The sequence below is a fragment of the Staurois parvus genome, unplaced genomic scaffold, assembly GCF_062004578.1.
Source record: "Staurois parvus isolate SC_StPar_1 unplaced genomic scaffold, SC_StPar_1.0 ptg000874l, whole genome shotgun sequence".
NCBI classification, from domain to species: Eukaryota; Metazoa; Chordata; class Amphibia; order Anura; family Ranidae; genus Staurois; species Staurois parvus.
Window position 1 is genome coordinate 103808 of NW_028318670.1, and position 19252 is coordinate 123059.

The 19252-nt window shown below is 46.1% G+C and overlaps 2 protein-coding genes across 5 annotated transcripts in view; both read left to right on the forward strand.

The window, feature by feature from the left end:
- LOC149443106 (uncharacterized) overlaps nt 1–19252 on the forward strand; it is an 85504-nt gene that overhangs the window by 33414 nt on the left and 32838 nt on the right. The window lies entirely within an intron of this gene.
- On the forward strand, nt 4016–18710 carry LOC149443108 (uncharacterized). 2 transcript variants are annotated; one of them, XM_089655875.1, is made up of 8 exons: nt 4016–4124; nt 4325–4459; nt 4546–4669; nt 4786–4985; nt 5109–5250; nt 15710–15882; nt 15978–16119; nt 16270–18710. In XM_089655875.1, the coding sequence occupies exons 1-8, from the start codon at nt 4041–4043 to the stop codon at nt 16923–16925; spliced, it is 1656 nt and encodes a 551-aa protein (XP_089512001.1). In that variant the 5' UTR covers nt 4016–4040; the 3' UTR covers nt 16926–18710. The 2 variants fall into 2 exon arrangements, with proteins under 2 accessions (XP_089512001.1, XP_089512002.1); XM_089655876.1 differs by having other exon boundaries at nt 4020–4197.

The following is a 19252-nucleotide window of genomic DNA, read 5'->3' on the forward strand; positions in this document are numbered from 1 at the left end:
ACCGCAAGATTGGGGGGGGGGGGGGTCTGTGCCGAAACCACAGGATTGGGGGAAACAGGGACTGCAGTACTGAAAAGGGACTGCCATTGTGCTATATGCTGGGTGTCCAGGGGTGGGCTCCCTCCAGGCTTACCTGCCTCCAATCTATCCATTATGATACAGTATATGTCCTTCTACTATGGAGGATCTCACAATGTACAGAGTTAAGAACCGCAGAATATCAGGGGGCCATGAAGGGACTCTGCAGCTTACACATGTGTCTGCAAATGTGTGCAAACTAAACCCCCGTATTTAACGTTAACTGTTCGCCAGGACAATTCATTTGGTTGCAGGCTGGCCGGAACGTTGAGCTGAGAATCAGATCCCTGCTGGACTGAGAGGTGCAGAGAGTGAAGGACTTGGGGGGAACAGAGACCACATGACTAGGGGGACCAGAGACCACGTGACTGGGGGGACCAGAGACCACATGACTGGAGGGATCAGAGACCACATGACTGGGGGGACCAGAGACCACATGCCTGGGGGGACCAGAGACCACATGACTGGGGGACCAGAAACCACATGACTGGGGGACCAGAGACCACATGACTGGGGGGACCAGAGACCACATGACTGGGGGGACCAGAGACCACATGACTGGGGGGACCAGAGACCACATGACTTGGGGGAACCAGAGACCACATGACTGGGGGGACCAGAGACCACATGACTGGAGGGAAGTCCCCCGCCCCCGGACTTCTCCATCATGACCTACAACGCCACCATCAGTCCCACCCCGCAAGCCAGAGTACTAGGTGTCACTCTAGACTCCAATCTGTCTTTCCAGCCCCAGGTCCAATCGCTGACAAACTCATGTAGACTCCACCTCCGCAACATCTCCAAAATACATCCATTCCTAACTCCAGAGACTACAAAGCAACTCATTCACTCCCTCATCATTTCGCGCCTTGACTACTGTAACTCCCTCCTCACCGGCTTACCTCACCGCAGGCTATCCCTGCTTCAGTCTATTCTGAACTCAGCGGCCAGACTCATCCACCTCACCAACTGCTCCACATCTGCCACCCCCCCTCTGCCAATCCCTCCACTGGCCTCCATTCAGTGTCCTCCACCCCTCTCTGCCAATCCCTCCACTGGCCTCCATTCAGTGTCCTCCACCCCTCTCTGCCAATCCCTCCACTTCCCTCCATTCAGTGTCCTCCACCCCTCTCTGCCAATCCCTCCACTGGCCTCCATTCAGTATCCTCCACCCCCCTCTGCCAATCTCTCCACTGGCCTCCACTCAGTGTCCTCCACCCCTCTCTGCCAATCCCTCCACTGCCCTCCATTCAGTGTCCTCCACCCCTCTCTGCCAATCCCTCCACTGCCCTCCATTCAGTGTCCTCCACCCCCCTCTGCCAATCCCTCCACTGGCCTCCATTCAGTGTCCTCCACCCCTCTCTGCCAAACCCTCCACTGCCCTCCATTCAGTGTCCTCCACCCCTCTCTGCCAATCCCTCCACTGCCCTCCATTCAGTGTCCTCCACCCCCCTCTGCCAATCCCTCCACTGGCCTCCATTCAGTGTCCTCCACCCCTCTCTGTCAATCCCTCCACTGGCTTCCAATTGCCCAACGCATAAAATTCAAAATGCTAACATTGACGTACAAAGCTATTCATGACACTGCCCCAAACTACATCACCGACCTGATATCCAAATACCACCCAAAACGCACTCTCCGCTCCTCACAAGACCTCCTACTCTCTAGTTCCCTGGTCTCCTCCTCCCATGCCCATCTCCAGGACTTCTCCAGGGCTTTCCCATCCTCTGGAACTCACTACCCCAATCCATCAGACTGTCACCTACCCTCCTCACCTTTAGGCGCACCCTGAAAACCCACCTCTTTAGGGAAGCGTACCCCGCCCTCACCTGATTGCCGATCTCCTCCACTCTTCCTACCACTTCATCCCCCACAGCTATTTCCTCCTGTACCACTATCCCCTCCCTCCTAGATTGTAAGCTCCAAGGAGCAGAGCCCTCGAACCCCTCGTGTATTGTATTGTTGCTGTATTGTCTCCCATTATAATGTACAGCGCTGAGCAAACTGTTGGCGCTATATAAATCCTGTATAATAATAATAATAACTAGAAAAGTTACAATTTCTGGGGAAATTGTGTGAAGTGTTCTTGCCTCCACCAGTAGTCTACAACTGGAGTGGGCGGAGTACCCGGGCTAGATTTTGTCACTCTGCTGCCTGCTCACACACCTGGGTTCCTATGGCAACTCACTCTACAGCAAGGGCAGAGAAGAGCAGTTAAAAACAAACTGCTCCAACTTGCTCACTTCACTGGCGGTTGCCATCTTCAAACGGTTGTAGTTTAAAAATTATAAATCCTACACCAAAGAGCTTTATATTGCGAGAATCACAAGACCCAGACCTACATTTTATGCATAGTATGTCTCTGAAATATAACAATTGAAGGGACAGTCGCAGTTTAGAAATTGCCCTACAAATTTGAGGTGGCTGGAGTGGAGTTTCAATGAATGTCAATGGGCGGTGTGATTTGCAAACAAATGGTCATATTGTGAAAACTATCAGGACTATGGCTTAGCCGTGGACATTTTTAGTGGCAGCAGGGATAGCTGAACGTTTTGATATAAGATTTGTGTAGGTGGGCTTGAAAATGAGGGAGTGATGGCAGTTTAGAAATCATGTCCTGATTTTTCAGCTCACACTCTAGTTTTGAACATTCCGCCATTCATTCCTATGGGACCAATTTCACCAGAAAAATGGCGATATTTCGTGAACCATTCGGCGAAACGTTCCACCAAGTAATAGCACACCAATCGGGAACAATCCGCACGTTTCGGTTTATTACTGTCTATGTAGTGTAAAAACTGTGGGAGGAGTTAGGGTGGTAAATTTGGCTATAATAATAAGAATATATATGTGGGATAACAGTAAGTGGTCTTGCCATGCAGGAACACTTAATAATCCCCACTTGTCTGAGAGGTACTCGCTGAGATGTTTCTCGGGGCTGCAGTTCCTCTGTGCTCCACAAGGTGGTGATCCCACTTCTACCCAGACAGGAAGTCTCTATGGATGAAAGGAAGTGATGTCAGGGACAGACAAGAAGTGATGTCAGGTTTAAATGGGAAGTTGGGGGGGGGGTGAGAGGTGAGTCAGGAGGAAGTAGAGAGGAGACATTGCTGGAAGTGGCAGCAGAGGAGGTAATAAGATCTGATTTTATATTTATATCCAGTAACCCCCCCTCATGTTCGTCCTCTTCCTCCACCGTCACGCCCGTGCTCTTCCTCCATCATCACCCCTGTGCTCTTCCTCCACCGTCACGCCCGTCCCCTCCTCCATTGTCACATACATCCTATTCCTCCATTGTAATTCCCATCCTCCACCTCCACCGTCACGCCCGTGTTCTTCCTCTACCGTCACGCCCGTGCTCTTCCTCCACCGTCACGCCCGTGCTCTTCCTCCACCGTCACGTCCGTCCTTTTCCTCCATCGTAATTCCTGTCCTCTTCCTCCACCGTCAGGCCCGTCCTCTTCCTCCACCGTCATGTCCGTCCGCAGATGATGATACACACATATATAGTGTGGGGACCCAGATTAACTCCTTCAGGGGTAGAACATTCCCCCACTTCCGGGGCCGGAACATTCTCCTCCTTGTGGAGGTGTCACCTTTCCCACCAATTACCTTCTCACCTCCTCAGTCTATACTGATGGATTATACCACTTTTATTTCTAATGGCGTATGTAGACAGAGAATATTTATTGGCTTTCTTTGTTGGTGGATCCAGAACTACGGACCTTACATAGAAAACCCATCGAGCTAAACTAATATTGACTCCTGGATCACAATGCACAGCAAACCCTAAACTGAATGTTCCTCTGTGTGTAATCCCACTGGGGGCCGTTCTTACATGATAGAGACCCTCATATTATCCCCCCTCCCCCCCATCCTAATATTGTACAACCAGTACAGTCCAGATCATTCTCTGTTATCAATTATTGGTCTACAGGAAACCTGTATAGATCACATGACCAATGAAGATGGAGGAGGACCGGAGTCACATGACTGAGAGGATACTAAACCTCACCCTGGAGATCATCTATCTGCTGACCGGAGAGGTGAGGAGGATTCTGGGAGGTCACATGACATCAATCTCATCTCTATTAATAAAACACAGACCTGACCGGAGAGGTGAGGAGGATTCTGGGAGGTCACATGACATCAATCTCATCTCTCTTAATAAAACACAGACCTGACCAGAGAGGTGAGGAGGATTCTGGGAGTCTAACATGATGTTCCTATTGGTTCCCTAATACAGAGATTTCCTCTTCTGAAGTCAGGTGATTATATGACCATCACAGTGCCTCCATGTGACTCCCTAAACCCTGAGAGACCCAACATGGAGAAGATTCTAGAAGTCACCAAGAAGATGATGGAGCTGCTGACAGGAGAGGTGAGCGGTGCCGGGAATTCTGGGACATTCTCCAGTAACAGACAAGGGATGTGTCTGGATGGTGACTGTATCATTGTGTGTGTCAGGTTCCTATAAGGTGTCAGGGTGTCACTGTCTATTTCTCCATGGAGGAGTGGGAGTATTTAGAAGGACACAAGGACCTCTACAAGGACGTCATGATGGACAATCAGCCGCCCCTCACATCACCGGGTAAGAGGAGACTTTATTGGAAAGAAGAGAGCAGTACGGAGGGTCCACCTAGATCCCCCATCATCTGATAAACACATAGAAACAATGGATTCAGTCAGTGTGTGTGTTTCCTACAGATGGATCCAGTCATGGGAACCCACCAAAGAGATGTCCCCGTCCTCTGTATTCCCGGGATTCCACACAGGAAGGTCACACCATCCCTCACCATCATCAGGTAGATGAATCCAGTCATGGGAACCCACCAGAGAGATGTCCCCGTCCTCTGTATTCCCGGGATTCCACACAGAAAGGTCACACCATCCCTCACTATTACAAGGTTGGTGGGACAGAGAGTCTAGAACATGGACTCATGGAGACAATGTGCGGATTTTCTATGTGATGTCACAATAATAAATCTTCTATCTTACAGATGATATTTTCTCTCCTTCTCTTGATGTAGAGTGGAGATCCAATCGATATAGAATTTGAGGTGAAATCAGAAGAAGAAGAGGCGTATGTGAGGGATGATCAGCAGTCTATGGAGGAGGATGGAATAACGGGGACATTTATAGAGGAGGACACTCCTACAGAGATCAGCACAGGTGGGTCATGAACACTAAATCCATTCCTCCACCCATACTGCTGGCACAAAATTGTTTCATTATTTTTTTTACAGAAGCTAAAATAGTGTCTTCATACTTGATGTAAAATAATGTTCTTGTAATCCATTGAGGAACACAGGAACCCTTAAATCTTTGGTTTATCTTGCCCCATCCCCCTACAGGAAGTTTCATCGTTGGCAATTAAAAAAGCTTACAGGCCAGCCCAGGATGACCACTACCAGCATGCCTCAGTTTTGTAGCAATGCAATACCCAAAGTATAATCCTAAACACGGAGGGGAGGGACCCGTGTCCCCCAATAGAAAAGGATTTTAACGGGTGTACAAAAATCTTGTTTTCATACTCGCCTCTTGAGGGACGCAGGAAGTTTCGACCTTCAGGAAGTCCAATAGCAGTGCAGCCGAGGGATGAGAAACACGGCAAACAAATGCTAGCAGGGCCAAGAAAGAAGCAAGACGGAACTGAAAACTGCCTGCAGCTCAAAGAGCGGCCTTAAATACCTCTACTTGTATTTGGCTTTGGGTGAGGCTACAACATCCACCTGGTAGAACTTGGAGAACATGGGAGCAGAAATCCAACTTGTAAATCTTGGAAATAGCTTCTCGATGCCATAAAGTCCAAGAAGCGCTTCTAGATCCAGCAGAGTGCGCCTGGACAGTTAAAGATGGAACCCAATCCTTGAGTATATAGGCTTGGATGATGGTCTGCCTGAGACAACTAAAGATGGTGGAACTGGAGACCCGATGTGCAGAGTTTTCCTGAAAGAAGCAGTGGCCGAGATTCAGACACTCACAGCTCAAAACAAATTCAGACGAGGGTCAATTTGTTTATGAACTGGTGCTGGAGAGATGGACAGAAGAACAATATCCAGGTTGGGATGAAAGGCAGAAACTACTTCAGGCATGAAGGAACTCCTGGGCTTCAGCACCATAGGTTCCTTGCAAGATGAAGCCAGCAGTTCTGACATCCCCCACCCCTCCCAGCAGAGGCGATGGCCTACAACGAAAACCACCTTGTAGATGAGAATAGGGAGAGGAATGTATCTATTGGGTTCAAATGATGGATTCTCAAGTGCCAAGTTCAGATCCCAAAAAATCACTGAGAAACGGGGGGTGGCAGCTACATGGAAGACCCTCTGTACGAATGTCTTAATCAGCGAGTGAGAGGCCAACGGGCAAAGAAACAGAGAATAAAGGGCAGAACCTTGACCCCTGATAGTGTTCAGTCAGACGCTGGTCCAGACCCAGCTTTAGAAAAGTGAGAATCCATCCTATGGAGAAACTCCTGGCATTGTAGAGATCAGATGTCCCTGTCCCTCAGAATCTGGGTTTAACAGCCAGAGTTGGGAGAAGATCAAGACCTGCCAGAAAGAACAGAGCCACAAAATGGAAGAAAAAGCTGAAAAAAATCCTCCTGCGCTGATATGGAAATAAACCCTACTTAATAGCAGTCAACACCCTATAGTAATAACCAATCAACCAAATAAAAAGTACTATAGTAAATGGTGCAGCACTAACTAATACAAATAACTAAACATATATAATATATTAAAATAATAAAGTGCTATAAATGTGATAACACAAATAAAAGTGAACAACACTGGTGTAAGGGTCACCTTGATGACCTAAATTGGTGATAAACACACAGAATATCCAATAAATAAACTCGTGTTAAGTGTCCTTATTCATTCTCAAAAAAACCTATAAACCAAACACTTCTAAGTCCATAAATCACACCCCTAAGAAGTCACGAGACCACGTGACATAACGCGTAGGTACGCCGACACGCAGTTTCCGATACGAGTGACGCACTTCCGGTGGAGGACGCCTCCTTAGCACACCTAGTACACCCAGGAAATACCACATGGATGCAGCATACCCACACACAGCAGGAGGAAGGGACTGCATGTTCATGTGAGTGTACTTCTTTAATTTTTAATAAAAAGACTGCATTATGTACTACACTATGGAGGATCTTTTTTATTACTCACTGGTATTGTGAGTAATACACCCCACAGAGCACCTGATTAAGGGCAGAGGAGGAAGTATTGGAGGAGGAACAGGAGATCGTTTATAATCCTTGGCTTTCTGGAGAGTGATCAGCTGGTGATGTAAAGGATCCAGAGTGATCCTGAATGCTTGTTTGGCCCTTTGGGGTCAAGTATAGGAGGTGAGGAGGCACTGCAGCTGGAGTGGATTTAAAGTGTGCTGGCACTTACACGAAGCTATCACTTATCACATATTGCATGGTTTTGAGAACACTAAATATTTGTGATTTGTGGACTTATAAGTGTTTGGTTTATAGGTTTTTTTGAGTACGAATAAGGACACTTAACACGAGTTTATTTATTGGATATTCTGTGTGTTTATCACCAATTTAGGTCATCAAGGTGACCCTTACACCAGTGTTGTTCACTTTTATTTGTGTTATCACATTTATAGCACTTTATTATTTTAATATATTATATGTTTAGTTATTTGTATTAGTTAGCGCTGCACCATTTACTATAGAGCTACAAAATGGACTTCTAACTGCTTCCTAGTTTGGACCTTACAAGTGCATCCTCTTGCTGGAATGGTAAGTGTCATGTTAAGGAAGGACTCTGCCAGATCCTACAAAACCTTTGCTGAACAGATCCAAGGCTCAGAAGTATCACCCGACAGATTGAGGACTCCGAGCATGGAACAGATTCTGACTCTAGAGAATACCATGATTTCAGGTTGGGGACCTCAGAACTGTCAGAAGACAAGCAAGGGAGGGCTGAGGGCACCTGGTAAAGCAAGATGGTCCCCCATGTCAAGATTTAGACATGGATGAGGCAACGTATAGGCTCAGGGCAAAAGACAAGGTGAACCCAGACAGCTTGTAGGACATGACCGGAGGTCATCAAAGTCACGGTAGGTGGGCTGCAGGAACAGATCGAGCTCCACATGACTCTTTTCAAGCAGGAGCAGCAGCTTTCTCCGTACTGTATGGCAGAAAAGAGATCATGAGCACATATTACTCTTGCGGATGATATCAGCACTTAGTTCCTCAGAATTACTCCTTCTATGGCCAAACTAGTGAGAACGAGGTGCCCAGCAATCTAAATAGTTCAGGTAACTCCCACCAGACCCACTGACCGAGCCTTCAGAGAAAGGGCAAAGGCTAAGGCAACGCCAAGGGCTAGAAACCTGGAAAGCAATCCGCAGAGAACTTCCATAGAACCCAATGCTTGAAGATGATTTCCAGGCCAGCCATGTCCAGTCCAGGGTGGCCTGTAAGCGGTACTCCAAAGGCCAGGCTGAGGATGACCATGCAGGAAACTGCAAATCTAGAAATGAGAAGTCTCGAATGAGAGAAGATAAGAGGTGCAGAGCTTTATATAGGACACTAGTAGAAGACCTGAGGCATGCTGGTAGTGGGAGGAGTTATCCTAGGATGGCCATAGTGGGAGGAGTTATCTTAGGATGGCCTACAGATTCTTTGCTTGCCAGTGTTCAATTCTCCTGTAGGCGGCTGTATAACCCTTAGGTGAAAGACTTCCTGTATCTCTCGGAGAAATGAAAATATGTATTCCACCTTTACTAGTTTCTTCCATTTCCATAAAGTAAACCTGCGATCTACTTTTTTATTTCTCTTTTAATTGCCAATAATGATTGTGGAGATATTTTTTTTTTCTGCTGTCCGGAAATGATCGGGTCATTACTTTCCATACTCCTGACCCTTGTGCTCCATACGTTACAGTGAGGAACATAAGTATTAGAACACCTGAGAAAATCAGTGTTAATATTTGGTACAGAAGCCTTTGTTTGTAATTACAGAGATCAAACGTTTCCTGTAGTTCTTGACCAGGTTTGCACACACTGCAACAGGGATTTTGGCCCACTCCTTCACACAGATCTCCTCTAGATCTGTCAGGTTTCGGAGCTGTCGCTGAGCAACACAGAGTTTCAGCTCCCTCCAAAGATGTTCTATTGGATTTAGGTCTGGAGACTGGCTAGGCCACTCCAGAACCTTGATATGCTTCTTACGGAGCCACTCCTTCGTTATCCTGGCTGTGTGCTTCGGGTCGTTGTCATGTTGGAAGACCCAGTCACGACCCATCTTCAATGCTCTGACTGAGGGAAGGAGGTTGTTGCTCAAAATCTCACAATAAATGGCCACATTCATCCTCTCCTTAATACAGTGCAGTCGTCCTGTCCCCTTCACAGAAAAGCACCCCCAAAGTATGATGTTACCACCCCCATGCTTCACAGTAGGGATGGTGTTCTTGGGATGCAACTCATCCTTCTTTTTCCTCCAAACACGATGAGTGAAGTTTAGACCAAAAAGTTCTTCTTTGGTCTCATCTGACCACATGACTTTCGCCCATGCCTCCTCTGGATCATCCAGATGGTCATTGGCAGACTTCAGACGGGCCTGGACATGTGATGACTTGAGCAGGGGAACCTTCCGTACAATGCATGATCTGAAACCATGACGGCGTAGTGTTCTACCGACAGTGACCTTTGGAACTGTGGTCCCAGCTCGCTTCATGTCATTGACCAGCTCCTCCCTTGTAGTTCTGGGCTGATTCCTCACCTTTCTTATCATCAGTGATACCCCACGAGGTGAGATCTGGCATGGAGCTCCAGTCCGAGGGAGACTGACAGTCATCTTTAGCCTCTTCCATTTTCTAACAATTGCTCCAACAGTTGATCTATTTTCACCAAGCTGCTTGGCAATTGCCCCGTAGCCCTTTCCAGCCTTGTGGAGGTCCACAATTTTGTCTCTGGTGTCTTTTGACAGCTCTTTGTCTTGCCCATGGTAGTAGTTGGCGTCTGACTGACTGTGGGGTGGACAGGTGTCTTTAAAGAGCTCAGACAGGTACTACTAAGTTAGATTAATGAGTGGAGTAGAGGTGGACTTTTTAAAGGCACAATAACAGGTCTTTGAGAGCCAGAATTCTTGCTGTTTCTTAGGTGTTCAAATACTTATGTTCAGCAGTGCAAGACAAATAAATTCTTTACAAATCATACAATGTGATTTCCTGAATTCTGTCTCTGAGTGGGAATGCACCTACAATGTGAATGTCAGACCCCTCCATGATTTCTAAGTGGGAGAAATTGCAAAATCGCAGGGTGTTCAAATAGTTCTGTTCCTCACTGTATGTTGTATGTTACATACTCCCAGCCCCTGCATTCTATACACATTGTTATATATTATATACCCTGTATTGCCCCAAGTATCGGACTGCAGTCCTTTCCACACACATGACCTTTAATGGCCCCCCAGTCTTAGTCCGTAGGGTTCAATATTGAGTTGGCCCCGCCCTTCCCACACACATGACCTTTAATGGTCTCCCAGTCTTAGTCCGTAGGGTTCAATATTGAGTTGGCCAGCCTTTTCACGCACATGACCTTTTAATGGCCCCCCAGTCTTAGTCCGTAGGGTTCAATATTGAGTGGGCCCCGCATCTTTGCAGCTATAACAGCTTCAACTTTTATGGGAAGGCCGTCCACAAGGTTTAGGAGGGTGTCTATGGGAAGGTTGGACCATTCTTCCAGAAGCACATTTGTCAGGTCAGGCACTGATTTTGGGGGAGGAAGCCTGGCTCGCGGTCTCCGCTCTAATTCATCCCAAAGGTGTTCTATGGGGTTGAGGTCAGGACTCTGTGCAGGCCAGTCAAGTTCCTCCACCCCAAACTGGCTCCTCCATGTCTTTATGGACTTTGCTTTGTGCACTGGTGGGCAGTCATGTTGGAACAGGAAGGGGCCATCCCCAAACTCTTCCCACAAAGTTGGGAGCATGAAATTGTCCAAAATGTCACCTAAGAGTTCCCTTCACTGGAACTAGGGGGCCAAGCCCACGCCTGAAAAACGACCCCACACCATAATCCCCCCTCCACCAAACTTTACACTTGGCACAATGCAGTCAGGCAAATATCGTTCTCCTGGCCACCACCAAACCCAGACACGCCCATCGGATTGCCAGACAGAGGAGCATGATTGGTCACTCCAGAGAACACGTCTCCACTGCTCTAGAGTCCAGTGGCAGCGTGCTTTACACCACAGCATCTGACGCTTTGCATTGCATTTGGTGATGGAATGCTTGGATAAAGCTGCTCGGCCATGGAAACCTCTTCCATGAAGCTCTCTCCACACTGTTGTTGGGCTCATCTGAAGGCCACACCAAGTTTGGAGGTCTATAGCTATTGACTCTGCAGACTGTTGGCGACTTCGGCGCACTTCAGCATGTGCTGACCCCGCTCTGTCATTTGACGTGGCCTACCACTTGGTGGCTGAGTTGCTGTTGTTCCCAGTTGCTTCCACTTTGTTATAATCCCACTAACAGTTGAGTGGAATATTTAGTAGCCAGGAAATGTCACCGATGGACTTATTGCCCAGGTGGCCATGCTTGGAGTCACTGAGCTCCTGAGAACGACCCATTCTTTCACCAATGTTTGTAGAAGCAGTCTGCATGCCTAGGGGCTTGATTGTATACACCTGTGACCATGGAGGGGATTGGAACACCTGAATCACATGATATGGAGGGGATTGGAACACCTGAATCACATAATATGGAGGGGATTGGAACACCTGAATCGCATGATTGGGAGGGGATGGGAACACCTGAATCACATGATATGGAGGGGATGGGGACACCTGAATCGCATGATATGGAAGGGATGGGGACACCTGATTGGCATGATATGGAGGGGATGGGAACACCTGAATCACATGATATGGAGGGGATGGGGACACCTGAATCGCATGATATGGAAGGGATGGGGACACCTGAATTGCATGATATGGAGGGGATTGGAACATCTGAACCCAAAGATTGGGGGTAATACTTGGAGCAATATAGTGTGTATGGAGGTATATACAGGATATATATATGGAGGGGATTGCAACACCTGAATCCAAGGATTGGGAGGGCGGGCCCTATTCTTTGGGCAATATGGTGTACTTTTGACTACCTGCACTCCATACATTGTTGCATGTTCCATACTCCCAGCCCCTGCACTCTATACACATTGTTATATACTCCTGACCCTTGCACTCCATACATTGTTGCATGTTCCATACTCCCAGCCCCTGCATTCTATACACATTGTTATATATTATATACTCTTGACAACCTGCAATCTATAAATGATGTTGTGTGTCACATACTTCTCACCTCTGCACTATATACACATTGTTATATGTTACATAATACTGACCCCTGCGCTTTATATGTTCTGTTGTATGTTTCATACTCCTGATCTGTGGATACTATGCGCTATGTTGTACATTTTCACATTCTGACTGTTATACTGTACAGGGTGCCGTCACTTGTGTGTTACATAGTCCTCACCCCCTACAATCTTCATGCTGTACGTTGCATACTCCTGACCCCTGCACTCCGTGTTGTAGGTGACATAGTCCTCAGTTCATATCTAAACACAACCTTTGTTTTTGTATTTTAGTCTATGGCCGGGAGATGGTGGTCTTCAGGGTCAGGATGGGGGAGGAGCCAATACCCCAATGATGGTGGTCTTCAGGATGGAGGGAGGAGCCAATACCCCAATGATGGTGGCCTCCAGGGCCAGGATAGGGGAGGAGCCAATACCCCAATGATAGTGGTCTTCAGGATGGGGGAGGAGCCAATACCCCAATGATAGTGGTCTTCAGAGTCAGGATGGGGGAGGAGCCAATAGCCCAATGATGGCAGTCTTCAGGATGGGGGAGGAGCCAATAGCCCAAGGATGGCAGTCTTCAGGATGTAATAAAATAAAAACTCTTTTAAACTCTTTTAACTCTTTAAATATTACGCTCACGTTTGAATACAGTCAAGTTAGTGTCAATTTCTTAGATCTGGTGTTAATAAATCACAATGGTAAAATAGAGACTTACTTTAAACCAACAGATAGAAATGGTTTTATTTCAATAGACAGCTGCCACCACCCCGTTTGGTTACACAATATTCCAAAGGGGCAGTTTTCCAGAATCAAGCGCAATTGTACTAATATAGACGCATATTATAAGCAAGCAGTAATCATTAAAGATATGTTTGTTGAAAAAGGGTATGATGAATCCACCCTTGATTATACCATTGACATCATAGGAAAATCTGACAGAAAGCTGATGTTGAATAACATTTCTAAACAAAAACCAAAGTGGATATGTCCTTTCATCACTAACTATTCCGCACAATACAAAAAGCCAGTATTATCAACAATAACTGGAAGATTTTGAAGTCTGACCCAATTCTGAGTACTGTATTGCCGGAGAAACCGAAAATTATTTTCCGGAAAGCGACATCACTTAGAAATAAAATTGCCCCCAATATAGTAGATCCTCCTAAGAGCATTACTATGATTACTAACCTAAAAGGATTTTATCCTTGCAAAAAATGTGTTATCTGTCGATGTAGTAAGCATACGAATAAAAGTAATTACTTTATATCTACAACAAGGGACAAACATCATGTTATTGAGGATTTTATTACTTGTACAAGCAGATTCGTAGTGTACTTGCTCCAGTGTCCATGCAACCTTCAATATGTTGGATGCACTACTAGGCACCTTAGGGACAGACTAAAGGAGCATGTTAATAACATAAAAAAGGGGTATAGGGAGCATTCCCTGTCGCATCACTACAAGATCCATCATAATAAAGATCCATCGTCTCTCAGATTTATGGGCATAGGTATTATCAACGCCCATTGGCGAGGAACAAATAAAAGACGAGCAGTGTCACAGCTCGAATCGAGATGGATCTACGAATTAGGCTCCCTACACCCCAGAGGATTGAATATAGATTTTGATCTAAACTGCTTTTTGGATAATAGCTAGGGTGAGTAAGACATACAATAGTATTTATTCTTTTCCATCCACCTGTATCTGATTTACTATATTTTAATTATAATCGATAATGATTAATGATTATCTAACTTTTATGACATCACCGTATCCAATAAGTGGTATTTGGCGCTAATATTGAACATTCCTCATCATCGCTTTTATTGTTTTTATTGTCTCTTACCATTTTTATTAATTTGTATCTTGTATTTTTGTCCGGATTGTGTATTTTTAACCTGATGTTTTATTTCCTGACCTTGTATTTCAGTTTTATATATTTGGTGATTGTATTTTTATGTATATTTTTATCTGACCATGTATTTGCATTTTATTTATATTAATTTTTATTTCAATAATCGTGCTATTTATATTTATATCTTTATTTTCAACATTTTAATGGGAAACAATAGGTCGTGGATTTATATATTTATCTAATTACACATAATGTATAATATGACCATGATCTATATTTATGTGTAATAGGGTGGGTTCCGCACATTAACGTGCACATAAGGGATCATAATTAATACCTCATGACCCCCACGATCCTATAGAGGTCCCTATTCCTAATATATTTTGCATAGAGACCCGTTCCCCATCACAATATATGCACAATTCATGATGATGAATTAGGCAGTTCTTCAGTATTCCCTATTACCACCGGTAAAATGGCGCCGCACTAAGGGAGACTGTTTTCTTATTAGAGATCGCATATGCGATCCACGACAAAATGGCGCCGATGACCCGCGCATGCGCCGTAAGTCGGCAAGATGGCGCCGACGATCTGCGCATGCGCCGATAGCCAGCAAGATGGCGGGCGCTTCAAGCCTAATCTGCCACTGCAGGATATAAATACTACCACTATAGATGCCCATGCTGTAAGCCCTTATCCCTATGACTACGTGCATTGCACGAAATGCGTCAGGGAGCTGCAGCAACTGGACATCTAACCACAGCCTATCCTGAATACATGGTCAGTAACTTTTTGGAACTTTTTTGAGAATTTGAAATTTACCATTACACCCATTATCCTTGAATAAAAGGTACCTTAAGCAATATCACACTATGTGGTCTCTTATTGGGCACTCTGTGTGAGTGTCATCATTCACAGTGCCCATTTGGAGGAAAGATGACCCTGATGGTGATACCTGGTAGCAGTTTCTGGTGACCTTTTCTGTGGAGCTTGGATGGGGATTCGTATGGTAGCCTGACCCGAGACCTGATGACCTATCTATAGCCTGGTGACGCAGGATTAATTATTGTGCATTTTAAACGCACATCTGGTGAGTGCGTTTTTTATCCATTCGTTTGGCTTGCACCTGTTGTCACTCCCGGATCAGGACGTCCACACACTTGGAATTGTGATCTCTTCATGATCCACACAATCATATTGAACTAATTATATCACTATTAATCACCTTAAGGTGATACCACGTATCCACATATGTTTGAAATGGCATGTCATTGTGTATATTAAAGTGTATTACCATTTAGCGCTGCACCAAATTACTTTAATATATATAGTCTTCAGGATGAGTCCAGTCTTCCTCTTGGTTGTCCTCCCCCCATCCTCACTCTCTGACCTCTGGTGGGGCTCCTGTCTAGTAATCGTCTTTGTCTTTGTATTTTAGTCCATGGCCGGAAGATGAAAACCTCAGAGGATTGTCTCACTTTGTCTCCAGACTGGAAAGTAGAAGATAAGGTAGATGGATCCAGTCATGGGAACCCACCAGAGAGATGTCCCCATCCTCTGTATTCCCGGGATTCCACACAGGAAGATCACACCATCCCTCACCATCATCAGGTAGGTGGGACGGAGCGTCTAGAAAATGGAGTGAGATCATGGAGAAGATCTATAGACCTTACAAGATGATATTTTCTCTCCTTCTCTTGGTTTAGGGTGAAGATCTGACAGATATAAAAGTTGAGGTGAAATCAGAAGAAGAAGAGGCGTATGTGAGGGATGATCAGCAGTCTATGGAGGAGGATGGAATAACGGGGACATTTATAGAGGAGGACACTCCTACAGAGATCAGCACAGGTGGGTCATGAACACTAAATCCATTCCTCCATCCATACTGCTCACTGATTGGTCCAGATGATAAAGTTCTCATTGGATCTCTCTCTGTCATTCTGGTTTGGGGAACCAATCAGCTCCTGTCTAGTAATCCTCTTTTTCTTTTTCTTTTAGTCCATGGCCGGGAGATGAGGAAAACCTCCGAGGATTGTCTCACTTTGTCTCCAGACTGGAAAGTAGAAGATGAGGACATCACACAGTATAGTCCAGGAGAAAACCCGGCTCCCTCCAATGTCCAACCGGCACCACTCAGTGTAGATGGACCATCGGATTCCTGGTATCCTGAGGAATCTCAGACTGTGCGGGACCGGGCCGGCCTTCCACCAGAGAAGAGGTTCTCCTGCCCTGAGTGCGGGAAATATTTCTGTTTTAAATCCAATCTCAGTAGGCATAAAAGATCTCACACGGGGGAGAAGTTGTATTCCTGCCCTGAGTGCGGGAAATGTTTCCGTTTTAAAACTGATCTCACTATGCATGTAAGATCTCACACAGGGAAGAAGCCACATTCCTGTCCTGAGTGCGGGAAATGTTTTGTAAACAAATCACAGCTTGTCAGACATCATATAACCCACACGGGTGTGAAGTCTCATTCCTGTCCTGAGTGCGGGAAATGTTTTATCAATAAATCGGGTTTAAGTTCACACAAGTTATCTCACAGACCGAAGTCATTTTCCTGTCCTGTGTGCGGGAAATGTTGTTCACACAAAGCAACTCTTGTCAGACATCTAACGCTTCACAAAGAAGAGAAGCCGTATCCCTGCCCCGAGTGATGGAAATGTTACCCATATAAAGCGGCACTGGTCGGACATCTAACCTCCCACGTGGGGAAGAAGTCGTTCTCCTGTAACGAGTGTGAGAAATGTTTCCCAGTGAAAGCAGCTCTTGTGAAACATCTGAGATCCCACATGGGAGAGAAGCCATACTCCTGCACAGAGTGTGGGAAATGTTTTGTGTGGCATTCCCAACTTATGAGGCATCAAATGATTCATACAAACAAGTCAAAGAAGAAGTCATTCACAGAAGTCAAAACTTTCTGCACATCAGAGATCTCACACGGGGAGAAGCGATATTCCTGTCCTAAGTGCGGGAAATGTTTTTATAATAAGTCCTATCTTTCCAGACATCAGAGATTTCACTCAGCGGCAAAGCCATATCCCTGCAGCGAGTGCGGGAAATGTTTTGTATATTAATCGGATCTCGCTAAACACCAGAGATGCCACACGGGAGAGAAGCTGTATACATGCCGCATGTGCGGGAAAAGTTTTACAGAACAGTCCAGTTTTGCCAGGCATCAGAGAAAACACACTGCTGTTGAGACAGGTTAGAGACGGGAAATGTCTCAAAAACAGAATGATATTTTGCAGCCTCTTAGAGATCTCACAATGTGGCTGAGAACCCGGATACATGTCATGTACAAAAAAAAAATCCTCAAAAGAAAATCACCAAAGACATCAAAGTTCTATCTGACCTACTCTGCTAGGAGGGAGGGGGCATACCATTTCTGTTTAGGTCCCTCCTGCGATGTAGTCTGATCTCCCCTGCTCTTCATAGAGAGAAATCCCGATGAAAGAGGTGCAAGAGAACTTCTGGAGGAATGAAGGATAGGAAAGGATCTGGGGGTCCTAGGACTATTAGCTTGCATTACAAAGGGGACTACCTCCGGAGATGAAACTACTACTTTACACAACTCTGCTTCAGTTGTATCTGCTGTGCAGTGCTGGTCACCAATCCTCAGGAAGGAGGTACTGGAACTGGAGAGAGTCCAGAGAAGGGCAACAAATCTAATAACGGAGATGGAGGAGCTCCATTATGGGGGATGGAGAGCCTCTGTTATGGGGGATGGAGGAGCTCAGTTATGGGGGATGGAGGAGCTCAGTTATGGGGGATGGAGAACCTCTGTTATAGGGGATGGAGAACCTTAGTTATGGGTGAGCTCAGTTATGGGGGATGGAGAACCTCTGTTATAGGGGATGGAGAACCTTAGTTATGGGGGAGCTCAGTTATGGGGGATGGAGAGCCTCTGTTATAGGGGATGGAGTACCTTAGTTATGGGGGAGCTCAGTTATGGGGGATGGAGAACCTCTGTTATAGGGGATGGAGTACCTTAGTTATGGGGGAGCTCAGTTATGGGGGATGGAGAACCTTTGTTATAGGGGATGGAGAACCTTAGTTATGGGGGATGGAGAACCTCTGTTAGGGGGGATGGAGGACCTCTGTTAGGGGGGATGGGGGACCTCAGTTACGGGGGATGGAGAACCTCAGTTATGGGGGATGGAGTGTGACGAATTGTCCCTTTGTGATACCATTTTGCCCTTTCTGTTCTGGTTTTTATCCCCTTTGTAAAGCTGGACATGTTTCACAGACATTCTACACTGTTTGTTTAGGAAAATGTGACCTTGTAGTCTTTCACTTCTATAGAGTTCCTAGGTATTGTTGTATTGTATGGTTTGTTGTGGGTGGGGAAAACCTGGTGCCAGTCTGTCTGGTGGGGGTGGGGTGAAGTTGTATATACTGAGCTGTGTTTAATAAAGATTGTCAGTTTCACCCTACACAAAGTTCTGGCTATAATACCTACCTTGGGAGAATGCTGGAAGACTTGCCGGAAATGAGGACCATTGGGTGAGACGCACTGCTCCGCACGAGGAAGCCCAGGCGGAACGGTTCCGCCACATGGAGAACCTCTGTTATGGGGGATGGAGAACCTTAGTTATGGGGGATGGAGAGCCTCTGTTAATGGGGGATGGAGAACCTTAGTTATGGGGGAGCTCAGTTATGGGGGATGGAGAACCTCAGTTATGGGGGAGCTCAGTTAAGGGGGATGGAGGACCTCCGTTCTGTAGGATGGAGGACTTCGGTTATGAGGGATGTTGGACCTCGGTTATGAGGGATAGAGGACCTCAGTTATGGTGGATTGAGAACCTAAGTTATGGGGGATGGAGGACCTCCGTTATATCAGATGGAGAACCTCAGTGATGAGGGATGAAGTAGCTCAGTTCTGTAGGATGGAGGACCTCAGTTATGAGGGATGGAGGAGCTCAGTTATGGGGGACTTAAGAGCTCAGTTATGGGGGATGGAGGACCTCCGTTATCAGGGGCG